At 44.1% G+C, this 26,472-nt stretch overlaps 1 protein-coding gene across 3 annotated transcripts in view; it reads right to left on the reverse strand.

Moving 5' to 3' along the window:
• Positions 1–1,909: 1,909 nt before the first annotated feature.
• SCN8A (sodium channel, voltage gated, type VIII, alpha subunit) overlaps positions 1,910–26,472 on the reverse strand; it is a 45,117-nt gene continuing 20,554 nt past the window's right edge. For 2 of the 3 annotated variants that reach the window (XM_009576736.1, XM_009576737.1), the window contains exons 12-27: positions 26,322–26,472; positions 24,371–24,506; positions 22,203–22,441; positions 21,606–21,779; positions 20,300–20,656; positions 18,705–19,175; positions 18,041–18,158; positions 17,210–17,364; positions 16,117–16,290; positions 11,926–12,048; positions 8,295–8,579; positions 7,000–7,053; positions 5,876–6,013; positions 5,081–5,185; positions 4,010–4,280; positions 1,910–3,076 (exon numbers count right to left, since the gene is read on the reverse strand). The exon at positions 26,322–26,472 is cut by the window's right edge and continues 2 nt beyond it. In XM_009576736.1, the coding sequence (XP_009575031.1) occupies positions 1,929–3,076; positions 4,010–4,280; positions 5,081–5,185; positions 5,876–6,013; positions 7,000–7,053; positions 8,295–8,579; positions 11,926–12,048; positions 16,117–16,290; positions 17,210–17,364; positions 18,041–18,158; positions 18,705–19,175; positions 20,300–20,656; positions 21,606–21,779; positions 22,203–22,441; positions 24,371–24,506; positions 26,322–26,472 (4,099 nt within the window). In that variant the 3' untranslated portion in view covers positions 1,910–1,928. Of the gene's footprint in view, positions 3,077–4,009; positions 4,281–5,080; positions 5,186–5,875; positions 6,014–6,999; positions 7,054–8,294; positions 8,580–11,925; positions 12,049–16,116; positions 16,291–17,209; positions 17,365–18,040; positions 18,159–18,704; positions 19,176–20,299; positions 20,657–21,605; positions 21,780–22,202; positions 22,442–24,370; positions 24,507–26,288 lie in introns of all 3 variants that reach the window. The other variant, XM_009576735.1, reaches the window with a different exon arrangement.

The following is a 26,472-nucleotide window of genomic DNA, read 5'->3' on the forward strand; positions in this document are numbered from 1 at the left end:
CCCTCCCGCTGGAGGTGAGCGGCAGCACCGTCCCACGCCTCTCCTCCCACCCGCCGGCGGAAAAGCACCCGCGCTGCGGCGCTGCCCGAAGACCCACGCTGGCCCTGAAGAAAAACATCTCACCCAGGGCAGTGGCCGAGAGCTGGCTTGGCCGTGAGGACACCGCGGAACGGGAGCTGGGGATGTCTGAGTCTGGTCATGGAGAAAAAGAAACGTTTGGACTCGGCTCGTGATGTTTCTGCGAGGTTATTTACTGCTGCAGCGAGAAGACTAGGCAAGAGGTAGCGCTGATTCCTCCCCAACCCGCGGGGCCGTTCGGTCGCCACCCTATGGAAGTGTCAGAAATGGGAAGAACGAGAAGGCAGCCGGCTCTGCGCCCGGTGCTGCGCCTTGTTAAAAACCCTCGTGGCTACGGGAGCCAGAAAACCCGGGCAGCAGCAAAGTGCAGAGCTGCAAAAACTGGTACCGAGGGAGGGAGGGATCAGGGTTTCAGAAAGCCACCCGCGCCTCGGCATCCCACCCGGAGCAGGAGTCCCGGTGGCCGTGGGACAGCTGAACGCTGTGAGTCACGTCCCCGGCCCCCAGCCCCGCCGGCGGGATCGCTTTGCCTACGCTCCCCAAATTTCTACCAGCAGAGATAACGTGCTACTTTTTTTAGCACTTATCTCTACCAAAAAAAGTGTCTACGCTGCAGGAGGGAGGCTGAATAATAATTAATATTAATGATAAATATTCAGGATACAAATGAACTTACTGACTGGTATTTAAGCCCTAGATTTTGGTTTTACAGTGACATAGTGTAACAAGCCATTCTCAGTTTCTACCTCCCCTTGGATGAGGTCCAGAGCAGCATTTAGTTTTGTTATAGTTCAGTGTGCAAAAAGATGGCTGTATGGAAAAAAAAAAAGACAAGTTGTTAAACATACACACACAATTATTTCATCTGCTTGTTTCTTTTTTTTTTTTTTCTCCTACGGGCGGGTCTATGAAAGATCGCTAAGAACTGGGAAGTACCGGTGAAGGGCATGATTATCGTTAAAGTTTATCTCCAAATACAGTGTACGGTAGTCAGTGGAGTGCCTCGAATTTATGGCTTAACACACTGCTGTGGACAGATTATTGAGTGTCTTGTGGTTTAATGGTTCCTCATGCATGGTTCCTGGTCACGGCATGCCATCATGCAAATCGTTTCTATGCATTGAACGAGCACTTTTTTGGGGGGGAATCAGCCTGAGCTGTCTCCAGGCTGAAGGTACCCGATTACCCCATCTCCCAAACCAAGTAAAGCCCATGTAGAAAGTAGAATGCAGATAATAAATATCAAATAAACTGTGACAATTAAATGGCATGGGCTAAATGGGTGGTTTGCTTCTTTTTTTCCTTTTTTTTTTTGTTTTACTTGTTTTAACTTTTTTCTTTTTTTTCTCTTTTTTTTTTCTTGTTTTTTGCTGCTTAACTAATGCAAATCTAGTTTTGCATGAACAAACCCTTTAACATTGTGACTTCTGGGTTTTCTTTCAATAATAATCAACAAAATGGGAAAATAAAATCCATTTTTGGCTGCTTTGGAAAATACATGAATCCCAGCAGCGGGTTTTGTTTCTGTGTGTGTGTGTGTGTTTTATTTTGCTTGTTTGTCCTAAGTTGCATTGACTGACGTGGAACATGCAGTATCCACCTGCCCAAACAATAGAAAATCCTTTTTTTTTCCTTTTTTTGTGTTTAAATGTTTGTTTACAAGGGTCCTTTAAACAGGTGGTAGGTCACTGCTTTAGATGCAACGCTGTCACACAGTAAGCAGACTATGTTTGGTATAAGATCTTCAGGTAAGTGTCTCCACAGCTGTTCTTATTGATATATTTCATGAAGTTTGTAAACAATCTTTTCACTTGCAAATATTTTAATTTGTACAATTCTATTATTTTGTCTCAACACTTGGATTCCCTGACGTCTTTTTGTCTTTTCGCTCTTTCTCGTCTTCCTTCCTCCGCCCGTTGCTGTTTCTCCTTCTCAGGTTTGGTAACACTGTCGTATGACGGGAGAGACGCGGTAGATGGGGTGCCTTCTTTTTTCTCCCTGTTTGCTCCTCCATTTTCCAGTTTTGTGGAGACAGGCCTGCGGCTAATAAAGCCCCGTCGTGCTAAACGAGCCCTGTAAGCCCTCTGGATAACCACTGCCGAAACTTCTTCCTGCTTACGCCGCAGTGTAGTTGTGATAGGCTCATAAGACACTTTGGAAGGGTTGGACGCCACGAATCTTTCCTCCATCTGTTGTCTGAGTATATCCAGCTCTCCACTGTCCCCCAGGACCCGTTTGGTGAAGGCAAACAGGATGTCTAAACAGTGGATCCTGTCTCCACTTACCATAGGCAGGTCCATGGCGATGAGTTCAATGGTGTTGGGTTTGGGGACGCGGAGAGGATGTTCCAAAGCATCAGCAAAGTCTGCGAGCTTGCTGTACTCTATGAACTGCGTGGCATCGGGGTCGAATTTCTCCCAGATCTCGTAGAAGGTCTCAAAGTCGTCCTCACTTAGTGGATCTGCGCTCTCCTCTGTCGCCACGCTGAAGTTCTCCAGGATGATGGCAATGTACATGTTGACCACGATCAGGAAGGAGATGATGATGTAACTCACAAAGAAAAATATCCCCACCGAAGGGTTCCCACAATCCCCCTTAAAACCACTCCCAGGGTGCTCCTTGTCTAGGTCGCAGTCTGGAGGCCGGTTTAAGATGGGCAGCAGCAGGCCATCCCAACCAGCCGATGTGGTGATCTGGAACAAGCAGATCATGCTGTTGCCAAAGGTCTCAAAGTTGAACATATCATCTATGCCAGCCTCATGCTTGACGTAGGCAAAGTTTGACATGCCAAAGATGGAGAAGATGAACATGACCAAGAACAGCAAGAGGCCAATGTTGAACAAGGCAGGCAAGGACATCATTAAGGCAAAAAGCAAGGTGCGGATTCCTTTGGCTCCTTTGATCAAACGCAGGATACGTCCAATGCGAGCCAGTCGGATGACTCGGAAGAGAGTGGGTGACACAAAATACTTCTCAATGATTTCAGCCAGGAACATTCCTAAAGAAGAAGAGAAGGGACAAGTGTGACAATGGAGACTTGCAGGCTGCTGCTGCTTCTGAACCTAGTCGAGGGACTGGGAACACAGAACACCTTGGTCAGATTTTCAAGGGGGGTCCGTGAGTCAGAGGTCTCACCTTCAGGCAGCTAAGTCTTAGCTAGATGCTCTGGCTCCCTAAGCAGCTCTCCTAAATGGAGAGGGAGAGAGGCACAGCTGCAGAGCGATTCGTTCCGCCTCGATAAGGAGGGATGAGTTGTTTCTTGGAGGTGTCTAGCTCTCGGTGCCTGACTCTGCCATGGGAGTCAGCCTATGGACTCTATTTTGAAGGTGCTAAAAATATGTACGATAAATCTTACTTCCAGCAGCAGACAAACCTGGATCTGAGTTTTATGCTGCAGGACAGTCTCTAAGTGCTGGTGTTCTGTCAGTATGCCTGGGCAGAGCTGCATCCAGCCAAGCTTTCCGAGTGACCCTGTTGTATTTGTGAGGTTACGCATGTTTTACAGATTAGCTGCTAAAACCCAACAACCTGTTGGAGGAAACTGGTTGATTCAACATTCAACCAAACTGAAAACAAGAGTGCAAATCACATGCTGATGTAGGAAGCACTGCAATGCTATTTCCAGTGGTTAGTAAGCACTATAACATTCTGATGAGGTGAGTAAAATTTCTGTTTTTAAAGACAGGGAGAGTAATTGTCAAGTGTTTTACTCCATACAACTAGAAACAAATGCCAGAACAGAGGGAGGAGGGTGCATTAGTCAGGACTTCAAGCTGCCAAATTCTGCCACAGTCTCTTCACAAGGCTAAAAACAGAACCTAAAAGTCCTGGTACCTATATATCTCCGTCAAAGACAAGAATGTGCTCTACTCTGCAAACACCAAGACAGCCTAGCACTCACAGACCTCTGTCTAACTGGTGTCGCACTTACCCACGATGGACAGAATCACAACCACGAAGTCAAAAATGTTCCACCCGATGGTGAAATAATAGTGCCGCAAGGCGAACATCTTCAGCACACACTCACAGGTGAAGAAGATGACAAACACCAGGTTGATCCAGTAAAGGATGTCCTCCATCTGCTTGCTTTGTGTGTCTGTCTCCACCATCATGGTCACCATGTTGAGGCAAATGAGCATCATGATGACTATATCAAACGCTTGCTGAGTAACAAAGTCAAAGACAGCTCCTTGAATGCGGTTCTGTGCAACAGGAGAGAGACAATGAACCAAACAGGTTTGAACAAAAATCTACCATTAGTCAACAAATCATTTCACTGTTGGTGGAAACAGGGACGAGGATGTAGTTTTTTCAGTATCTTATGAAGCTTTCAAGGCAAACTCTAGCCACCATTCAACCTGTTTATGGGAAAGGTAGGAAAACGCTATTATTTATACCCAAACATGCTACCACAACCCTATTACCAGCGTATCTTCCTCTTTGTTGAGCCCAAAGGCAGGGTGCTGCCCTGCCATTCACACCTGGAGAAAGCAGCCAGGTCTACCTTGCAGTGGTGACTCCGACTGCAGGGTACTTGAACCAGATTTCAACCACCTCTCTTGCATCCTGGCAGCAGTCTAGTTCCAGCAGCAGAAAGAGCAGCAGGATGCCTTATCCACAGCAGTATCACCCAATATCACACGCAAAGCCTTTCAGAAAGCAGGGAAATGTGCTTAGGTCTCGATCAACGCAACCCACAAGGCTGTCTAATTGTCCAAGACCCCGCTTACTAATGCCAGGAGGCCTCCTGCTCTCCATCTACAGCCTCTCAGCCAGTCAGGGTTTTCAGATTGTTTTGTTGATTCAAGTGAGCCAACTGATTAACATCAACCACAGCTGTAGCATTTTAACCTTTCTCAGATGATACCTGAATTATAATGACAAGAACATGGTGAAGTGGAGTCCAGCATGAATTAGAACAAAGGATGCTTTTGGAGCTGAAGCTGCTTTGAAAGTCTACTCTGCAGGCTTTTTCCTTCACTTCCCTTTATAACATACTCACCAGAGGTCGGGGAATAGGTTTTTGAGGCTTCTTTGAGCCCAGTTTTTTCATGGCATTATAGTACTTCTTTTGTTCTTCTGTCATGAAAATATCTTGACCTCCAAAGTAAAGGGGCAAAAGGAAAACTGGTTACAATCAGCTCATACACCAGAAGGGAAAGGAATAACATCCTAGCTAAGTCATGAGGATCCCTGCCATATGGGAAGTTGGTGGCAGCTATTTTAGACAGAAATAACTTATACTAATACCCAAGGCGTACTGATTTTCCTTTAAAGAAAACCGAGTATTTTTCCTATGAATAACCTGTTTTACTGCACTACATCCTTCCCCATCCCCTCTATCTCATTTGTGATAAACAGAGGTGTCAGGCCATTTAGCAGGTACTGCATACGTGCAAATCCTTGGCTCGACTTAGAAGAAAAGCAATATATAAGAGAGAGACGGAGGGAGAGGCAAGGAAGACATCTTACTTCCAGTCCGTATATTTTAGTCAAGGCGAAAAAAACCAGAAACGCATGAAAATGTAGTCTAGGGAAAATGTCTAATCTGGCTGGAGTTTTACATAAAGCTTTGGGCCAGCTCTTGTACTCCCTGAGCCTGTTCAGCCAGTCTCAGTGGGGCTGGGCAGGGAGCAGTGCACGAAGAGTCCCAGTGGTTCTGCAGCCCACGGCTCTAGGAGGGGAGGCTTGTGCCCCGGACCGAAGGTCCTTGGCCTTTATTTTGCAGAAAAACCCATCAGCCTGAAGACTCAACATTCCCAGCTCCACTGCTAATCAGCCAACACAGATCACTTATCTTTTTCTTTTGTTGATTGAAGTTGTCAATGATGACACCAATGAACAAGTTCAGGGTGAAAAAGGAGCCGAAGATAATGAAGATAACAAAATATATGTACATGTAGATGTTGTCCTCATACTTGGGTTGCTCTTCTTGCTGAATGACAGATGAGAAGAGAAATAAATGACATTTCAAAGACATCATACAAATATAGTCAAAGTGAGATTGGTCATGTTTCCAAGTATTCCCATGTAAGGCAGTCATGCTTTATAAAGCTGTAGTTATATATGGAAAACCGTGTCCTCACACTGTTTAAAGTAAAGCAAAAGTATATGCATGTATATTGTATGTATATACCAGGAGGATGGTGATCTAATTTTCAGAAATATAATATGCTACAGTTTAAACTGACTTTCACTGTAAATGAGGTCAGTGCCCATAAAATATACAGTAATTTGCAAATCACAAAGAAAATGATCATTTTAATGACAAGCACTGTCAAAGTGAAGACATAATTTTTCTTTTGAAGAGGGATGTGTAAGACCATCAGCTGATCAAAAAGAGAAGCATTTTTTACACTGTCCTGACATAGTCATATTACTTGTTTCCAACCCTGCATTCAGTATAGGGCAAGAACATCCATTTAAAAATCTTCTCATATAAAACCAAGAAAAGAGAAGGAAAAAAAATTAGAAAGCAAAAAGGAAGTAATGATATTTGCATGATTCCAGCATGCAAGAACAAGAAAAGTGCCTGAAGAAAGAGCTCCAACCCAGACATAATTTCAAAACTGGATTAAACCGACACTTGGGCTCTCATGCAAGGTTCATGGAAGACCTTCTGGCTAATTCCTCCCCATAATTTATTCTGATGATGAAATATATAACTTCACTTTATTCCTTTCTTCACTGCCTTTCTACTCCAGCAGGAGTTTCCCTGCCCCTAAAGCGACCAGAAGAACCCTGCCCTTTTCGGGATTTTCTTGAGCATCTTTTCACTTATCACACTAACAGAGCAAATGAAACAATCACGGCATTAAATACATAATGTAAGCACAGTTCTACAATTTGTACTTTTGATTTTACCAAAGCAAAATAGCAGAGTGAAATATTGGGAGGCGAGTTTGTGGTCATGCACTTTACCTTTCTGGAATCTACTGCTGCATACATGATGTCCATCCAGCCCTTGAAAGTAGCCTAGCAAAGCAAACACACGTTCTCTTAGAATTCACACAAAGTAAAAGAACAAGTCTGATTTGTGCCAGCTATGTCAAAGATTCCCTGGCGCTCTTGATCGCCCTGTGTACAGAACTTCAATATTACTTAAATATTTCTCTTTCCATTTAATCTAAATGAAATGAATCAAGCTCAAGAAGCGGGCCCGTGTGAACCTCACGAAGTTCAACAAGGCCAAGTGCAAGGTCCTGCCCTGGGTCGGGGCAACCCCCGGCATCAGCACAGGCTGGGGGATGGAGGGATGGAGAGCAGCCCTGCCGAGAAGGACTTGGGGGCACTGGCGGATGAAAAGCTGGACGTGAGCCGGCAACGTGCGCTCGCAGCCCAGAAAGCCAACCGTACCCCGGGCTGCATCAAAAGAAGGGTGGCCAGCAGGTCGAGGGAGGGGATTCTGCCCCTCTGCTCCGCTCCGGTGAGACCCCCCCTGCAGTGCTGCGTCCAGCTCTGGGGTCCCCAGCACAGGGGAGACATGGACCTGTTGGAGCAGGTCCAGAGGAGGCCACAAAAACGATCAGGGGGATGGAACACCTCTGCTGTGAGGAAAGGCTGAGAGAGTTGGGGTTGTTCAGCGTGGAGAGGAGAAGGCTCTGGGGAGACCCGATTGCAGCCTTTCAGTATTTAAAGGAGGCTTATAAGAAAGATGGGGACAAACTTTTTAGTAGGGCCCCTTGCAATAGGACAAGGGGGAATAGTTTTAAACTAAAAGAGGGGAGATTTAGACTAGATATAAGGAAGAAATTTTTTATGCTGAGGGTGGTGAAACGCTGGCACAGGTTGCCCAGAGAGTGGTAGATGCCCCATCCCTGGAAACGTTCAAGGTCAGGTTGGACGGGGCTCTGAGCAACCTGATCTAGTTGGGGATGTCCCTGCTGATTGCAGGGGGGTTGGACTTGATGACCTTTGAAGGTCCCTTCCAACCCAAACTATTCTATGGTTCTATGGTAAATGGCTCTAAACAGGTTTACTGTTGTCTCCTGGAAGGTTTGGTAGACTCTTTGAAGAGCAGAGTTGGGGCCAGTTGCTGTGCTGGGAGACCCATACTAGGCAAAGGGATGAAAGATAAAATGGAAATTTTATTCCAGACCCAAACCCGAGTGGGATTAATGGGAGGCTGTATTTCACGGAGAGAGGGAAGCAGTCAAAGTGCATTAGAAGGAGCTTGTATTTACCACTACTAGGGAGATGGGGAAAGCAAAACTTACAACTTGCAGAAGAGCCAGATATCCTGCCCCAACGTTGTCAAAGTTAATTTTCACATTCTTCCATCGAATCTCAGTGGAGTTGGGTGGCATCAGAGCTTCGCAGTCTGTCTTGTTGTTAACAATATCTATTTCAAAGCGCTCCTCAGCTGTTTCATTAAAGCAGTAATGATATTTCCCGGCAAACAGGTTAACCCCCATAATGCTGAAAATCAGCCAGAAGATAAGGCAGACCAACAACACATTCATAATGGAAGGGATAGCGCCAACCAAGGCGTTGACAACCACCTGTGTTGGAAGGGGTGGGAAAAAGTTTCAGTATAAAACACAAGGCAGGAAACAGCAAGCATCAATACAGCTGTTTTTGGGGGGGGAATAGGAGGTAAGGCCACTGACAGATCTGTGGCGTTTACTCCACGCAGAAGTTGGCAGTGAACTTATTCCAAGCGGTAAAAAATTCTGCTTAAAAGCCACCTACCGGAGCTCTGTTTTTAAAATAAAACAGGCCAGGTTGTTAGATTCACTGGGTTTGATTTTGGATTGTTACTGCTTTAGTTAAACAACAATTATTTCAAATAATTTCAGTTGCCAAAAGGGAGAAGGGGGCATTACGGAGTGAGGCTCGGACTCTCTTAGCAACAAACAGGCTCCTAGCTAAAATTTTCTCAGAGCCAAGTTTGAGGACACTTTTGCTCATGGATTTGATGGGTCGTATCAGCCAGTGGCCCTTACGGCCATTCCCCACTTTCAAACAAGGCTGTTATCACTTCAAAGCCTGCCTCCTGCTCCCACCGAGGTCACCAGCAAACTGCGTGGCACCGACCTCGGTGGGGACAGGACCAAGCCCGGCATTGCTCTGTTAAGACTAAGCAGTGAGTCGCCGTAAACATCAAGATCATATTTGTGACTAAGCAAGGCCAATCATGTTGTCTCAGGCAGACAGCTGAGCATGCAGCTATGCAGGCTCAAGAAGACAGAAAAGCCATGTTCCTTCCTCCAAACTGCAGCAAACACAGCGGGAAGCGATAATGGGTTTTGTCAGAGCTCGTATCTTCCACCATCTCCTAATTTTAGCCTTTCGGAGTTTGGGAGCACCGTGTCCCTAAGCATCCCTGGCCAACACATGACAAAATGTAAGCTATCAGGCTTTTAATAGAGTTAGGTCAGCAGGATATTAAATCTTTTATTATGATCTCCTAATTTAGATTCCTTTAATAGATGAACAGAATCTAAACTGTTTTTACCCCTTTGCCTTAGTTTTGAAAGACTTCTCAATACACGGTGATTCGCGAGTCCTCAAGCAGCAGCACCTGAGCCACCACTGCTCCTGGCCACCGTCAAGTGTCCCCTCTCCTCCTACAACACCTCTTTGCTGGATGCAACCACCACACACATGATAAGCTCTGCAGCAAGCACCTCTCCTCCATCGTAGTAAGCATGAAGGAAAATTGCAGAAAGCAGTGATCTAGACAGTAAACAGCATTACGAAAACCGTTAAAGGACGTCATGAACTCATCACTGTATACCCAGCGAGGTATAAAGACACAGGTTAGAGTCAGGCCCTCCAGACAGGCTCCGTACAGAATGCCTTTGCTTTCGTTCTCCCTTCATCCCAACGGGATGCTCTGCTGCTGAACACCAACACAACAGCAGCACGCCTTCTCGGTTTAAGATCCTTCAGGTATCAATACGCTGGTTTATTCCAGTTCATCACGGGAAGCGAAAAAAATGTCATATCCTCCTGAAATATGGTCACTTACAGTACATTAAATTTATACAGCACTCAAAAAGATGTGAGAGAAGGAACATGGCTTTTGTGTGCAGACTGACAAAAATGCATGCACGTTTCATAGCATTACTGTCAAACTTCCTGAATAATTTAAGAGCAGAGCAAGCTCTTGAAAATGCAGATTACTATGGAGTAGAGAAAAGCAAAGAACTACATTTTATGTTTCCTTTGCAAAGGCATTTCAAATCTCTATTCTGTGGCTCAGAAGAATTGTTCTGGTTGTACGGGGCAGCAACACTTGTCTTCAAGTCAAAACAAAGGAAAAATAATTGGGATTAGGTAACTAACAGGGCTGCAGTCATAACTATCGATTTTGCTGTGGTGAAAATCCCCCACTTCAAGCATGAGAATTTCCTGATTGTGCATTAGAAATCACAGCTTCTCTCCAGAACGGCTTAAAAATAGCTTTTAATATCTCCAGGTTTAGTGCTAGCTCTTCTCCTTTGTGATCATACTCTTAGGTGGGACCTGAGCCCAGCCCAGCAAAAGCTCTGGCTTTGTGTCGATGGAAAAGTTTTCATCCTTTGTGCCCGTATTATAGAATAAAGTTTAGAATTAAGCTAACTGACACAAAGAAATAATAGCAGGATAACATATTAGGGAAGAAACAACCCTCTTTGGATTTGTTATGATATCATTTATTTCTATCACTTCCTACGGAATTTGAGGATTCCTGATCAGCTCACTGCCGCTCTCGCGCTGTATTTTGTGCTCAGTTACACTACAGCAAATTCAAGGGAGATCAGAAGGATCCAGGTGGTATTGCTCCAGTCAGACCCTGAAGTAAAACTGCGACTGCTATTCCCTTCCCTTTTTTTTTTAAAATACGTAATTTTATCTCTTGTAATATCTCTAATTGTGAGCTAACTGGGATTTAGCACAAAAGACCTACATTATTGTTCTAAGAGCAACTGGGAAACCCATTAATACAACACACCCTTTACTTAACAGAAACATACAATTTTTTTGCGTATTCTTATAAGACTATTTCAATCCCAAATGGAAAAGAAGCACCAAGATACAGAATATTAGTGGCAAAGTAGTGAGACACTGCAATAATTTCAAATCCCCAAGACAGTGGTGCTATCTAACAATTTGAGGAAAGCTTGTTAAGTTCAATGCTTTGCTTGTGCTTCGTTGCTAGTTCCACAGTGACAGGACAGGGGACCATAAAGCATGGTAAAAGGGAGGGAGTGGAAAGGAAAAGCTTCACTATCAGACAAGGCTTCCAGTCACCACCAGACTGGACCGAGAACAACAAGGTGCAACAAGAGGAATTAAACCAAAGCCTTTTTTGCAAACAGCTGAGCTCCCCGCCAGTCCCTTCCTGAAGGCCTGAGTGATCCGAGAAAGGAAGCAGCCTTTCACCCCCCTGCAGGCAGATTGCATTTTTAAAAACCCCTCAGATATAGTCTTTCAATCCAATTCCACCAGCGGCCACCACCTAGAAGGGCTGGAGACACTGAGGTGGTTCAAATTCTGCTTCTTTGCACCTGGTGATTCTCCCTAGATTAAAAAAGTTACAGCTGAGAAGCCCCCTCGGATGCTAGAGGTAAAAGCCAGGCTAAATGAGAACAGCCAAGTGTTAACATCGTCTACAAATGGCATGTGGTTTGGGCCAGTAATTAATGTAATGAGGCAGCTTAATGCATCTCCCTTTCTTAAGAGGGGAGGGTGCAGCGGTGGGCAGGGTGAGGGGACATCCACGGTAGAGGTGATCGAGTCAGCAGCTGCATCATGATTCTGTTTGGAATTTTCTTTCCACCAGTTTTGATCAGTTCTAGCATGCTTAAAAAAAACCGCTCCACAGGCATGCAGAAGGATCAGCTGCTAATGGCATCTTACCCTCATCCCCTCAAATCGGGACAACGCTCTTAAAGGCCTCAAAGCTCTTAGTGTCCTAAGGGACTTTATGGCACCTAGTTCCGAGTAGCCCAGGGCATTAGCTACAAGGCTGACTAAAGAGACCTACACAGAAAATAGAAAAAAAAAAAAAAAGAAAGAAAGAAAAAAAGAAAGAAAAAAAGAAAAAGAAAAAAAAGGTTCCAGACTGTTAGCACGAATCCCCTAGCACTGATTGCCCAGCCCAGACTGCCAGCCTGGGCGGCCCCCGTAATAAATACCGAAGACATGACACCAGCTGCCTACTTCACTTGACTGAAACGACCTGGAAGGAAATAATGCGGTTGAGAAAGGCATCAGAAAAGAACATAGGGGAAAGATAAGTGAGAGAGAGGCAGAGACACACAGACGGAGAAGGGGTCTGTCGGAAGGAAGAGCCCAAACGATGACAAAAACCTTACCCTCGCCCTTTACTGTCTGCAGGATCCCAGCGGCTCCCATTAAATTTAAGCCAGACAAATGTTAAAGGTACCTATGAGAAAGAATACAGATAAATACACACACTGCACAAACTGCGCTCCACTTGTACAGCAAGCCACCGTGCTCGCGCTGAGCGGTGGCGTTTCATCCGTGGCCGCGGCCTTCAGGGACGGGACGCGTGCCCGAGCTTGCTTCGGCCAAAATAATTGTGAAAAAGGCGAACGCTGACCCCCTCACACGCGGTGCTGAGGCAGCTGCTTCCAACTCTTACTGCCCGAAAACCCGAGGACGGGCGTGTTTTTTCTGCTCGTAACGCAGAGCAACTGCCGTGCACTTTTTTTGCCTGCTGGAAGCTGCAGCGAGTTGTGAGCGTCCCCGAGGGGAGACGAGGACGGGCAAGTCCGTCTCGCGGACGGGCAAACGGAGGCGTACAGCGACTGTGTGGTTGCTCGGGCTCGTACTCGGACACTACGACACAGCCGGGGACGGGTTTCTTACATCCATTTTTCAACACCATAACCACAAAGACAACCTATTTTCTTTAGCAACTTGGAATCAGGTTTAGGCTCTACACTTGTGAATTATTCAGTATCCTTAACCAAGCAGTACGGAGAGCAGCTCAGGGTCCCGCAGGATTAAACCCTGTATTACCAAAAGCCTGAAAGCGTGGGGCCATCTACTTTTTGACTTGGCACGTGCGTTTAGGGCAGCAGTCCATTTCCCACATGAGCCAGCGGAAAACTCTTTAGATTAGCTCAGACATGACTTGGCCATGTGTATAGAGTGTCTACAGAAACCATTTCACCAGCGTCCCACTATCTTCCATTTTTGGCTAGTATCACATTACAGACACAGATAAGAACAGATATGTCAACCATTTTTAAGGAAGAAAAAAAAAAAAGACATCAATATACAGTAACAAATAATGGAAAAACATGAGACCTCCTCCTATAGCAGGTGGGGTTTTTTAGCTTAATTCTCATAAATAGGAAGTGTCCTATTCTCTTTCTTTTTAAAAAAGGGATATTAAGATAATAATGTGAAATTAATTACAAGGACGATTCTTATTTCACACATATTCTAGGGAAATTTCAGGACCAGATTTCAAATGCATGAACATGCGGGAAAACTTAAGAGATTTCACCTTATTCTACTGTTTGTGCATGTGCTTCACTCTTTTTCTGTCTTCATATCTGCCCCAAAATAAGTGGCCACAATATATGGCAATATGGCTCTTTTCCACGTGATTTTCTGATTTTAAAATTACACTGATTAAAAACATGGCAGGGGTGTCCCAAAGGTTTACAGCCAAAGCCTTTGGGATCAGCCTACTCAGACGGGACCAAGCCCACAGCAACACCGGTACATTAAAGCACTGGTCCCAGATTTCAAAATACGGATGGGATTTGGAGGGATGGGCTGTCAGGTCCATATACAGAGAACTACAGCGTTTTACCCTGTAAATGTAATACAGGGTACAGGCTTCACTGAATCCCCACTTTTAGAGCTTCTTCCCCTTGGGATAACGCCTCGCTCCCGAGTAGGAAACTAACACAACGGCAGTAAAACGTCTAAAGGCTGTTTTAGCTTTCACGGGGCCTTTTCAGTATTATCCTCTCGGGACACTCCGACAGAAGACACAGCAGGCACCGATGTCAGACAAAAGGAATTCCAGATTGACTGAAAAGCAGAAGCCTTCATTATTACCCAGAAAAAGACTCTGTCTTCACAAATACACCCAGCAAGCTTTGGGAATCAGAGGAGGAGGGTTATTTGACAATGCTATCAAACCTGAAAAATAACATTCAAGAGTGTTGTTATGATGCAAAGGCTTATTCTCTATTACTTACGGCTGCCACCCTGACTTTACTCAAACCCCATCTATGCCACATTAGAAAATTTGGGAAAAAAAAAAAAAAGTGATTTAACAGATACAGGACATGATGCATAGCTGAGATTTTGTCGAGTAATATTCTGGCATCTCAAATTCACATTTCAGATTTTTTGCAGACAAAAATGTGCAACTCTCCTATCTAGGATAGCAAGCGAAAAGAGAAATTTCTCCTAAAGCACCGTGAATTCAGGTTCCTTGTACATATGCCCTTGTTCACTCCCTGTAAATGTGTACCTGACTGGGAAGTTCCTTATCTTTACTCCAGCAGCAGCCAGATACTTGGGAAGCAAGTGAAACTTGTAACACATCTGTCAATTCAACTGCACTTCACTTGTTCCCAACAGCTGGAATTCAACTCACAATACGAAGCGTGAATGCTATTTTTGTGCTCAGCTGCTGGTCGTCTTTTTAATACAGTACCCCAAAGAATTTTGTTTGCTGAAACACTGTCCCCAAAGCAGTACAGAAGAATAGATGGTATCTCGCATTAGTTTCCATGTTAGCACTTGTACTTCATCTTAAGGCAGTGAAAGAGATACAGGGTTATTTTCAGAAAAGAAGAGTTACTACTTCAAGGTGTGTGTTAAAAGGAAAGGTGTTAAGGGCATCAGAAAGGACTTTTTTTTAAAAAAAAAAAAAAAATTAAAAATTCAGTTTTCCACAGGAAACGTAGACATCTTGAGTCACTTCTGCCCCTGAATTCCAAGCATAGTTCCTCCACCTACTCAGAAATATTTCCAGAGTGATAATGCCACTGAACAGCAACTTGGCATAACTGAATCATATTCAAAACGTTCCAAATGAGAAGCTTGGAAAAATTTTTAAATTTTTTTTTTTTTATACTTGCTCTTGGGGCATTCACTAAGGACACTGATTCACAATTGGATGTGATGAAGCATTTTAAAAGAATCCAAGCACTTGGGATTCTAAAGTTCCTTTTTCTGCAATTCTTTGGACTTCAAGTCCTATTGAATTCCATAATTTTCTGCCATTTTTGACAGCATAAATTCCATTTATTTTAAATGCCCTTGCTGCACTTCAGAGCCAAATTTATTACTAACACTTCTCTCTATTGTCTTTCTTCTTTTAATTCTCAAATTTATTCTCCCTACCAAGATGTTTTGCTGGGGAATTCCAGCACGATCACGTGTTGAACTGTCCAGGCCGACCGTTTCCCTTGTTCATGCTGCAATCTCTTATCAGCAAGCTCTTTTGTTTGATACGGTCCTGCTTTTTCTCTCCTGGGCATTATATCTTTTTAACAGAAGGAGGATGATGTTGAACTTCATTTTGCATAATGAGCTTTCAAAGTACCCAGATTTTCACAGATACATGCGCCCAGTGTTCAGAACAACAGACCTCGTTAGGTGTTAGGTTGGGAAGATTTTGCCTGCCTCATCATCCCCCCGTCGTTAGTAACACAAGAAAATGATTACAGAAAGAGGGTGTCACCAAGGAATACCATGTCTGCACAAGTTCTCCCACTGTTAACACCTTCCAGCAGCTCAACAGGCAGGCAGGCCTCTTAGAAACAGTATTTTCAGCGGAGCAAAAGAGCCAAGGGCTGGAAAACCCTCCTTTGTCTCTGCAGACTCATTAGGACCTGCAGGGCAGAAATTCCACAGTCGCATAGGGAACGCTAGCAATACTCAAAGGGCTCAAGGGTTTTATCCTTGTTTTGGAAACTTACAGATATCTGGGATTGAATCCTCATTAAATATATGATTCAGTTAGGACACTTCTCAGGAGAAAACACTACCCCAGCATTCTTCTAACTAACATTTTTTTCCAACCAGAAATAAGGAGGAGAGGATACATACAGCCACAATGAGGAAATCCAGCCAGCACCAGGCGTTAGTGAAGAACTTGACAAATCCGTAAGCACACCATTTCAGCAACATCTCCAGGATGAAAATGTACGTGAAGACCTTGTCCGCGTACTCCAGGATGGTCCGGATGGTTTTTCTCTGTTCTATGTATATATCCTCAAAAGCCTGGGAAATAACCAGGTACTCGTGTCATTATATCGGATTTATTCCATAGTTCAATGTCGTTATCCAGAAGCTTATTCAAACGATACTGAGATGAGCAGCGGAATTGCATTTCTTATACAGTGCACCTTATCTGCTCTAGCAGTTGCAACGCTGCAACGCCAAACCAAAAAAAAAAAAAAAAAGAAAAGGAAAGTCCTGAATAAATAACACAAGAACCTCTCTGCCTTTTAGGGATCTGAGTACAAGCTTTTATATCTAAATGTTCAGCAACTGGTATCACTCCAGTAACACATACAGGCAGGTTTTCTCTGCAGCTCAGCACATCCAAAAGGGCTGAGTTCATTGGCAATCAGACTGTTAATTACTACGAAAGCTGTGCACGTAAAGAAAAAGAGACTACTGCTGTGGGATATGAATTGTTGTGGACTTCTGTCCTAAACTCGTGAGTAACGCGTGCTTGAAGTTGTTTGTTGTATAACCCTGTCTACTAAACACTCAGTGTATTGTGTGAAAACAAACAAATATAGAGATTATTTGTGTCTATGTAACAGCACAAGGTCAAGAAGGTCTGCAAAGATGGGAAAGTGAAGAAAGGCAAATATAATAATTCTTGTTCGGTAATGTGAAAATGAGACATAGACACAGGCTGACTTTGTCCAAAATCCTCACATTTCTAGTGAATCTAGCTATGATCAGAACCCAGATTTGCAGGCTTTCAGTCTTCATTCTTAATTTAAACTAAACAAAAATCATTAATAAAGGCTTTCATACAGTACCTACCACAATGGAGCTGTATTGTTTTCCAAGTAAGAATCATCACAGCTTTTTTTTCCACCAAATTTCCTATATACAGCTTTCCCAATTAAATGTCCCCTAGCTTAACACAACCGAGCTACACATATGTCTGTATTTCACTCACCAGAGCACCACTGCTCAGTAGGATCATAAAGATGATGAAAGTCTCAAACCAGTTATGTTCCACGATCAGAAAACAAGTTTTCCTCAAGGTCCACCAAGACTTCCCCAGCCCTTCCTCAATATTGACCTGACAACATTTACAGCGCTGCATACAACCTGGAACGGGGACAGTGCACAAAGGAGTATGAGGCCAAATTTTGTTAGGAAACATATGAGATAATGTAAGAACATAAAGTTGTCATTGTCTAGAAGCAGTTTTGATGCCAACAATATTAAACACGCTGAGTTTCAGTTAAAACTCTTGATTTCTTGGGGATTTTATTATTACTTTCACCACTTCTGTATCTGGGCACCTGAATTCATGAACAGATTAAGCTCGTTATATTTGGTGAGGTATCTATGCACTTGACAGAAGAGGAATGGAAAACTTGCTGATAAAATAACCTTGAACCATTTAAAATATCTTTGCCATGGGAATACCTTAACGGATCAGTTACTGAAAGACATTGAGGCCAGCGACAGAAGGGAAAAAAACTCGACCAGAAGCCAGATTCTTCTGCTTCTAAGTACTCAAAGCATCAATTGTACAAATGATCAACTTGCCCTATCTATAGGTCATCTACATCCTTGCAATGGCCACTACATCTCCAAGGCTTTCACCTTGCAAATTCTTCTAAACTAGTTCACCTGTAATGCCGGGTTCAAGAAGGGTCTCAAAAGAAGCTGACGGCTAGCCCTGATCCAGACTGAGACCTAACCTTAAGCTAAGCTTACAGCAGACAGGTCCCCGAAACAGCTCGGATGCTTCTTTCTACACTCGTAGTCAGCTTACCTTCAGTGAAGCACGCGTCTGGGTCCAGATACTCCTCTGGTGCCTCCACAGGGACTTCTTCCACTTCAGGTTTTATATCAATGGTGCTACCTTCAGAGGAGCTGGTATCATCAAGTTTCTTGAACACAAAATAAAACCCAATCCAATCCATAATTAGTTCCCAACAAATACCAAACTTCATGATGACTCAGCAATTTGTTCACCAGATTTACTGTAACGAAAGTTGTTTCCTCACTTCACCTCATTAAGATCTTGACCCAGCTTGCATCTCATGTTAACAGTATTAAGTATTTATATTATATATATTTATAAGTATTTGTGGCTCTCCATAGAGCAACTAGCACAAGAAACTTCTGTCTTGAGCGCAAAGACAACATCATAATACAAACAGAAGTTTTCATAGAATCATAAAGGTTGGAAAAGACCTCTAAGATCATCAAGTCCAACCGTCAACCCAACCCCCCCATGCCCACTAAACCATGTCCCTAAGCGCCTCATCTACACGTCTTTCAAATACCTCCAGGGATGGTGACTCCACCACTTCCCTGGGCAGCCTGTTCCAAGGCTTTTGTGCTGGAACTATTTAGTTCTCCCTCCCAAGGTGCTTCCAGGCACTCACACGAGGGTCAAATGACTGTAATGAATTTTTAGCATTTCATCCTACCTCTTTGCTGCCATCAGGATCTGTATCACTGCTGAAATCTTCTGTGTTGAGATTTTCAAAATCTGATTCACCTACAGCAATAGGCACCCGGACAGTGAGGTTGGGGTTATTGATGAAGGACATGTGATCTTCATCTATTATGTACTTCTCCACACTGCTCCCAATTCCACTCGTCGTGCCATTGCCATTCTTCTGATAATCAATGTCTCTGTTGATATCAGCCCCTGTATGGTTAGCGATGCAGTTCACCTTCTTGTCATACAATTCATCCAAGGGTTTGACCTCATCGGCCTCTCTCTGCTTGAAATGAGCCTGCATGAACTCATGCACTTTTGCCTTAATCCAGGCAATGCCCTTCTTGATGCGAATAACAGAAATCTGCAGGTTGTTCATCTCCCCATCATCATCGGTCGCTGCTAAGTTGTCTGCGCTGAAGGAGCTCAGTAGCAGGGCTAAGAACAGGTTCAGCACCTGCAAGAGAAGAGGTCACGCTTGGCAGAGCTGACACACAAGGGTTACATTTCCAAAGCTGAACATGAGTATTTAGCCACTCAAGTCCTGCTGATGTTCACAGGGGCTGCAGAGCTGTCTCCAGACGCCACACTGAGAACCAGCTCTGGTGTCCCACAGACCTGTCGAGGTACCCAGGACGCCAGGAACAAGACACTGATCCTGCAACGCGTTCCACGAACGGGGGGCCCTGTGCAGCACACAACTCCCCTGGGGTCACCGGGGTTCGGTGCGGGTAAAAGGGTCCCCGAGATGGAGCCCCTTGCAGGATCCAGACGGCAGATGTTAGAGGGATTTAAGCAGCAGCCATCCAAGGGATTTAAATGCAGTGTTACTGGTTTAGTCCCATCTCTGGCTCAAAGGAAATGGGCCAAATCTCGGCATTTTGAGTGATCACTCCCAGCTCTATCTCCTTGCCCACACCTAGTGACAGTCCCCAAGACTTATTTTGTCAAAATCCCTTGGCAAGACAACTCCTCTTAGAGAGAGCTCACAACACTACTTTGAAGACATGCAACTGTTCACACTACTTCGTTCTTGCTTACATTTTCCTCCATAGACTTTTCTTCATAAAATTTAAGACCAGAAGGAAACAGCATGATCCAGTCTAACCTCCCACACAACAGGCCGTGCAATTTCACCAGCCGATTCTTGCACACAACTGTACCTCCTGATTGAGCTAGTGGGCAGATCTTAGAAGAAACTTCCAACCTGATTTTAACACTTCAGGACCTTCCCCTGCGTACCAAATTATTTCCTCTCCTGGCATTTGAAAAGCCAGTTTTTGCTTCTTTTAAGCTTCTTTTACCCCCTCAGGCAAGGTGTGGGTCTGTCCCCTTTGACTGAGGGTTTTGTACCTCCAGCTTTTATTGCAAGGTGCTTGGATGCTTTATTCGTGGGCAACTGTTTAAGGCCCTAATCAAGCAAAGCACATCCTTAATATTGTGCTACCAAAGTCAACAGGACTGTTCAAAGGCCATGAAGGACTCCAACAGAGCTGGACCAAACTCACTAGTCCTGTGGTCCCCCATGTTCTACCCCACCCAGAGGCAACCAATAAAGACCATCAGTAACCATTTACTGACCACTAAATTTCCGATGACCATGACCATCATGAAGACAATCAAGCACATGGCCTGTCCTGCTACTTCCATACAATCCCACATGGTCTCAATCCATTCCCCACACAACACACGGAAGACAATAAGGAAGGAGTGGAAGAAATCGTGCATGTGCCAGCGGGGTAGCTCACACTCCGGATTGATCTTGCAGACACACTCCTTGTAGCTTTTGCCGAAGAGCTGCATGCCCACCACAGCAAAGATGAACACAATGATGGCTAGCACCAAGGTCAAGTTCCCCAAAGCACCCACTGAGTTACCGATGATTTTTATCAGCATGTTCAGAGTGGGCCAGGACTTGGCCAGTTTGAAGACTCTCAGCTACAAAAAAAACCCAAAAAACAAAACAGAAAAATGACACTTAATTCAATTTCATCTTAAACAAAGAGGAAAATCAGGTAGAACTTTCTAAACATCAACCATCCTGTATTTTACATAAACATAAGCCCACGCTTCGGCTACTGAAGTCAGTGGGAGTAGGGAATGCTTAACTTCTCTTTGAATTTGGCCTCCTGTATTTTGTATTTAGTTATCCCGCACATGGTGGTCTCCCTTTACAAAGGAAAAGTATGGAGCTTCTATCTTGCTTTGCAAACTTTGCAACATTAAGGAAGTCAGGAGACTTATTTGAAGGGTGTGTGTCACAAAAATTTACTCTTTCTTTCCTGAATGCTTCTCATCTTCCTCTGGAAAAAAAGGACTTGTTTTTCTGGCATATCCAGAACACATAATCAAAGTTTGATTTCCAGACAATCTCATTTGGAGACGGACTTTCTGAAGCAGGCTATAAGTGGGAGCTTCTGAGTACTGTGCTCCTTGGAAAATCCGACCTCAGTTGTCGTTCTCTGCGCCCAAAAATCTAACCTTGAGGTTTTCATAATTTAATTTTCAAAAGCTTAACCACTGACAGCACAAGTTAAAGCACGTGAAGGTTACAGGTATTCAGCACTTTTATTATACTGTAACATAGAACCTACCAAATTTGACACATGAAATAAGAGGCATATTCTAACATGGTCCATCTCCATCCGTATTAAGTACTCTACACGAAGATACCTCCCAAGTCATCCTTCACTGCCTACATGCAATGAGCTGTTGCTCAGATCTCAAAAACAGCAGTTGCGAAGTAAGAAGAGACCACAAAAATGACACCATTCCATCTCTGACCTCCCCAAAACCAAAAAAAAGTGGGTTTTGCCTTTACTTATGTAAAAAGCTTTCTAGTAGCTCCAAGATAGTAACATTCAAAAAGAACTGGAATATGGAATACCAATCGGAAAGATCGCAGCACAGAAAGTCCTTCCACGTCTGCTAGACCCAGTTCCATTAAACTGAGGGAGACAATAAATCCATCAAAGATGTTCCAGCCTTCTTGGAAATAATAGTAGGGATCCATGGCGATGAGCTTCAGAAACATTTCTGCTGTGAAAATGCCAGTGAAAACCTGCAGTGGTGAGGAGAGAGACAGACAAAGAACAGGCAAAGTTTCGCTTTTGTTCATTTTCTGATCTTCAGGCTAAATATCAAACAATGCAATTTGTCACGCCCATTCAAACACGCAGTCTGTGCAATGCCATGTGCTTGTCCGCAACAGCCTTTCCTCCCCTGACGCAGCACAAGTATCACTGACCTACTCAGGCATACCAGGAATTAACAGATGGATTTTTAAGTAGTAACAAATTCTGACCAGAGAACTGCACCCTTAGCAAACATCTCTGAGGGGCCAGACTGCAGTGAGGGCAAGCTCATGCCGCTCAGTGTCCTCTAGAGTCTGGAACAGCAGTTCTTTCAGTCTAAGTCTACATGAACAAGCCATGCGTCCCAGTAGGAGCAGATCTGTAAGGAATATTTACCGATGCTATCTTACCAGATTTCCTACGGAGAGCACATGTTCAAACTCTGGGGTCATAGGATGGTGCTCCATCGCCATGAACATAGTGTTCAGCACAATACAGATGGTGATGGCCAGGTCAACAAAAGGATCCATGACAATTAAGTTCACTATCTCCTTCAGCTTAATCCAATACGGGTGGCATTCCCAGATCAAAAACGTGTTGGCAAATTTGTACCAGCAAGGGGGACACTTCCTCTGGGACTCTTCCAGCTCTACAGTTACAAAACAAAACAGCAAGAGCTCAGTCTTCACCTCTAAGGCTGCCGGATCTGTCTGATGCTCAGCACGCCTAAAATACTGTCTGATTTTGCCTGTCCTGAACCTCTCCTGTGTCTCCCTGCTTGCACAACAATATTCTTGGGCCAAAGATATGTTTTGCCATATGTACATACAGCACTCAAAACAAAAGAACTGCAAGATGCTTGGCAACAGCTTAAGACAAAGAGTTACTAAGCCACGAACCTTATGACCGTGGCCAATCATGCAGGTCGCCACGACAAGAGAGTCAAGTCTTTGTCCTGAGCTTCACTGACTTCTTTGTACCTACGCACGAGCTGCCCCACACCCGCGCGAGGTCGCCAGGAAGCGCAGTTCTAAACCTGAGCAACAGCCCCCTGTGGACCTTATGATTCAATCCAAATTATTTTAAATGAAGGGATATATTTAACTCAGAACCGATCAAGGTAAAACGGTTTAAATCAAAGTTACAGATTCTAAACTGTCTTTGGTGCCAGTTTTTAAATAACTTAAATGAATTCTGTGCTGAATGCAGACACGGTCTAAAAGAGGAAATAGATGACATAATGCTGCAAAGGATTTTAAACAGGAATAACCTGATTAAGACAAATCACATCCATTTATGGAAATCAAACATGATGCTGTGTCCGTTTTTTAAAACGGCCTTATTTCAAGTGCTTAGGGGGAAAAAAATAAAAATCCGGAGTTCCCCCCCTCTATTCTTTGACTTGCTATGGTTCCATTCAGGCTATACAGCTGTTCATGCTGAAGTTTTCTTTTTTATGGGTAGGGGAAGGACCACTGCGCTCTCCTTCTCATTGGTTCTCTGGTTGCTTAGTATTCAGTTGCCTTGGAATTTCTAAAGTTAAAAAAGAGGACCGTAGCACTGTAGCCTGTAGGCGTTTGCGCAGGAGGGAAGCAGCAGCAGAACCTTGCTCTGTTTCTAAGTATATTTAGTTTTCATACAATTTTATTGCAGGAGCCAGTGGGAATTTGAGACCCCATATGGCTGCTGTTCATAAATTCTTGCTGGCTCCTGCATAACATATTTGGAAATCTCATCTCTGTGTGCTGTCCATTTCAGAATTTCCGTCACGCAGAAGTCCCTTTCTCTTTTGACAGCTGTCACATTTCAGCTCTTAGTGTAGCTCAAATCTTTTTCTTCCGTGGACTGTAAGCAAAGGAGGGTCTCTCCAGTCCTTGGGAGATGGCAGAAGACAGAACACCTGTATCAGACATCGTCTTACTCCTATAATCTCCACACTGCATATTCATTATTGTAAAATTACAACTCTTCGTTGTCTTTACCTCTGTATCTATAGAATTCAGATGCAAAACCAAGTAAAATAAAGTCTAATAAATACTTCTGTACCAATAATGACTCAAAAGAAGCAGGTTTAAGCAAAACCAATGCATGAATATGTACTACTCAAAAGCAGGGATAGCTAAATTCTGTATGTCTGAAGGGCACGCACGTCCTCTGTCAGGTAGCCACGGCTCAAAACCGATCTCTGCGGTGCAGCACTGGCCCGGACAGACGGGGCCTGACCTGAGCCCGTACTCCCCACCCTACGCCCCTCACCCCTGGACCAGGTATCGCTCTAATCCCCTAAGCCATCTCATGAAGTTTAACATTACCATTTCTCATGAAGTTTAACATTACCATTCGGCATCCTTTTGGATAAACCGAGTGAACACGTGTGTCCGTATTTTGTGACCGCCAGACCTCTGGCCGTGCAGAGGGACAGCCACGGCACAAGGAACCCAGGGCAGAGGTGGTGTGAGGAGCCACCCCGCAGCTGCCAGGCGGATGGGTCCTCTGCCTTCCTGCAACACTCCACGAGAGGGCAACCGATACATAGGCACTGAAAAATGCCGAAGGCACGCCTTCAAGCCATACCTACCCTCAACAAGGGTATTTGTCAACCCGGTCATTACACTGTTGGTTCGATCCTTTCTTCCATAGGATGCATTCACCTGATCCATCGAGACCAAGAGAGACCCACCGGGTTTCTTTCTAATTTCGATTTCAGTAGTACCCTGCAAAATTCATATGCTGATTAATACGAACTCTTAATCTTCCCAGTATTTTACATGCTATCAGCCTCGAAATATGGCACATATGCCCAAGAGAGAAAAACATCTTTGTTCCTGCTATCCTTCTCACTTTCCTCTATTATGTAAGTGGCCAAACCAAAACTCAAGCCCTCATTTCTGCTAGTACCAGTACTTTGCAGCCTCAGACAAATTAAGGACTGTATTTCAAAGAACATTTCTAATGAAGACTGCTGTAGTACAAAGGAGTTTATACTCTGTACTACTACCAAAGAGCACAGAGAGGCAGTGACTCTTTTAACCAGTCCACTTTACAACGCGTCTGGTCAGAGTGTGAACTCCTCCCCAGCCTCGTTTGAGCCACCCAAATCAGTAAGGTTTAGGAACCAAGCACTTGACAGTATCAACATTTATTTCAAAATATGCATCTGATAATTAGGATAAAAGAAGCTTGGCCACATCACTGTCCGAGAACTAGCGGGGATTCCTCCCACTCCAGCCCGCCGTGAAGCCGATTCTCCAACACAACAGGGACATGAAACCATGTCTCGACTTCGCCCTTGTGAAGGATCACCTTGCTCCCCTCAAGCCAAAGAGCTTGCACTGCTAAAGGCACCTCACAGTTTCCGTCTTAGGATTGTTCTGGAAATGCCAGTCCCTGTTTAGGCACAGACAAGCTCGTGTACTAACAGATAACCCTTTTTTTCCCCTCATTACAGGAATTTGCCGCTGTCTGCTTGTGAACCAAGGTCTCTGCGCAGCCCATGCACCTCTCCCACCATGACAGTTAATTGCTTGTTGCACACTGAACTCCCTCTACGTATAGAGTTAGCAAAATAATTGCTAAGTAATACTTTCTCTTTTACGCATGCATCATGCAGATTACTATTCCTACCACATTCATGCTCTGTTAGAAAGAGAATTAAATACCGAAGCAAAACATTGTACTAACATGCTAACTAGGGAAGAAAAGAAAACAGGTAGCAACTGATGCTTAACATAACTAATTAAGGTTAAACGGGTTGCAAGAATTGAAATAACTAAAAAAAAATAGCTTGGAATTTATAGGCCCGGTAACCAGACTTTTCTCAGAAACAATTGATTTAGGTATCTCTCAAAATGATGTTGGTTCAATCTTATCCAGATTCTTCTACACCCTACTAACTAATATTCTATTTTCTGAGCTTTGTTTCTCTCCTGCATTCTGAAATGTTGATCCACCAAAAAGGTTACTCAATACCAATTCAATCAACTAACAACAAAAAGTCAGAATCAAGGAAAATTCAAAAATAAAAAAAAATTCTTTTTAAAGAAGGAACAGCTTCCCTTGCAAAATTTAGTGAGGGCTAAAAGCTTGTTTGTATTTCCCTTTAAATCCTCAAATATTTTATCTTATTGTGGAGAACATTTGCAACAAACTTTGTTTGGTGGCCATTCCCATACTTTAAATAGCTCCTTATGAATTGCCCTGACATACACCAAGGGTTCCTACTATTATTAGTCCTTTAATTAAGCTCTCAATTCCAAGCCTTTTTTTCCCAGGAAGCCAGAGGGAGAAGGAGGTGGGTCACTGAGTTTGAGAAGGAAAGAAAGGGGAAGTTAAAGCACGGGGTGTTTAATCCAATACAGACTTTATCGTCTGCGGTCAGACAGACCGACTCTCATCCCGCCAGGGTGTCTGGTTCACTCGAAGGGCGGCATACAGGAGAGGAGAAGAGAAGAGGACAGGCTGCCATGCCTACGCTATCTACTCATTGACTTCCTTACACTGTCATCGGTAGCTGCCTTATCTATTTTCACCTCAGGCAGAAGGCGACCCCCAGGCATGCTGGAAGGTGGGCCGCCGATGAGGGACACCACGCCGTTACAGTCCACCGTGCTGTTCCTCTTCACGTTTCGGCGGAGATTGGGGAAAATCCGCGAGGACCGGCTGCCTTGGCTGTAGCCGCTG

Source organism: Fulmarus glacialis, unplaced genomic scaffold, assembly GCF_000690835.1.
Source record: "Fulmarus glacialis isolate BGI_N327 unplaced genomic scaffold, ASM69083v1 scaffold22824, whole genome shotgun sequence".
Lineage (NCBI taxonomy): Eukaryota > Metazoa > Chordata > Aves > Procellariiformes > Procellariidae > Fulmarus > Fulmarus glacialis.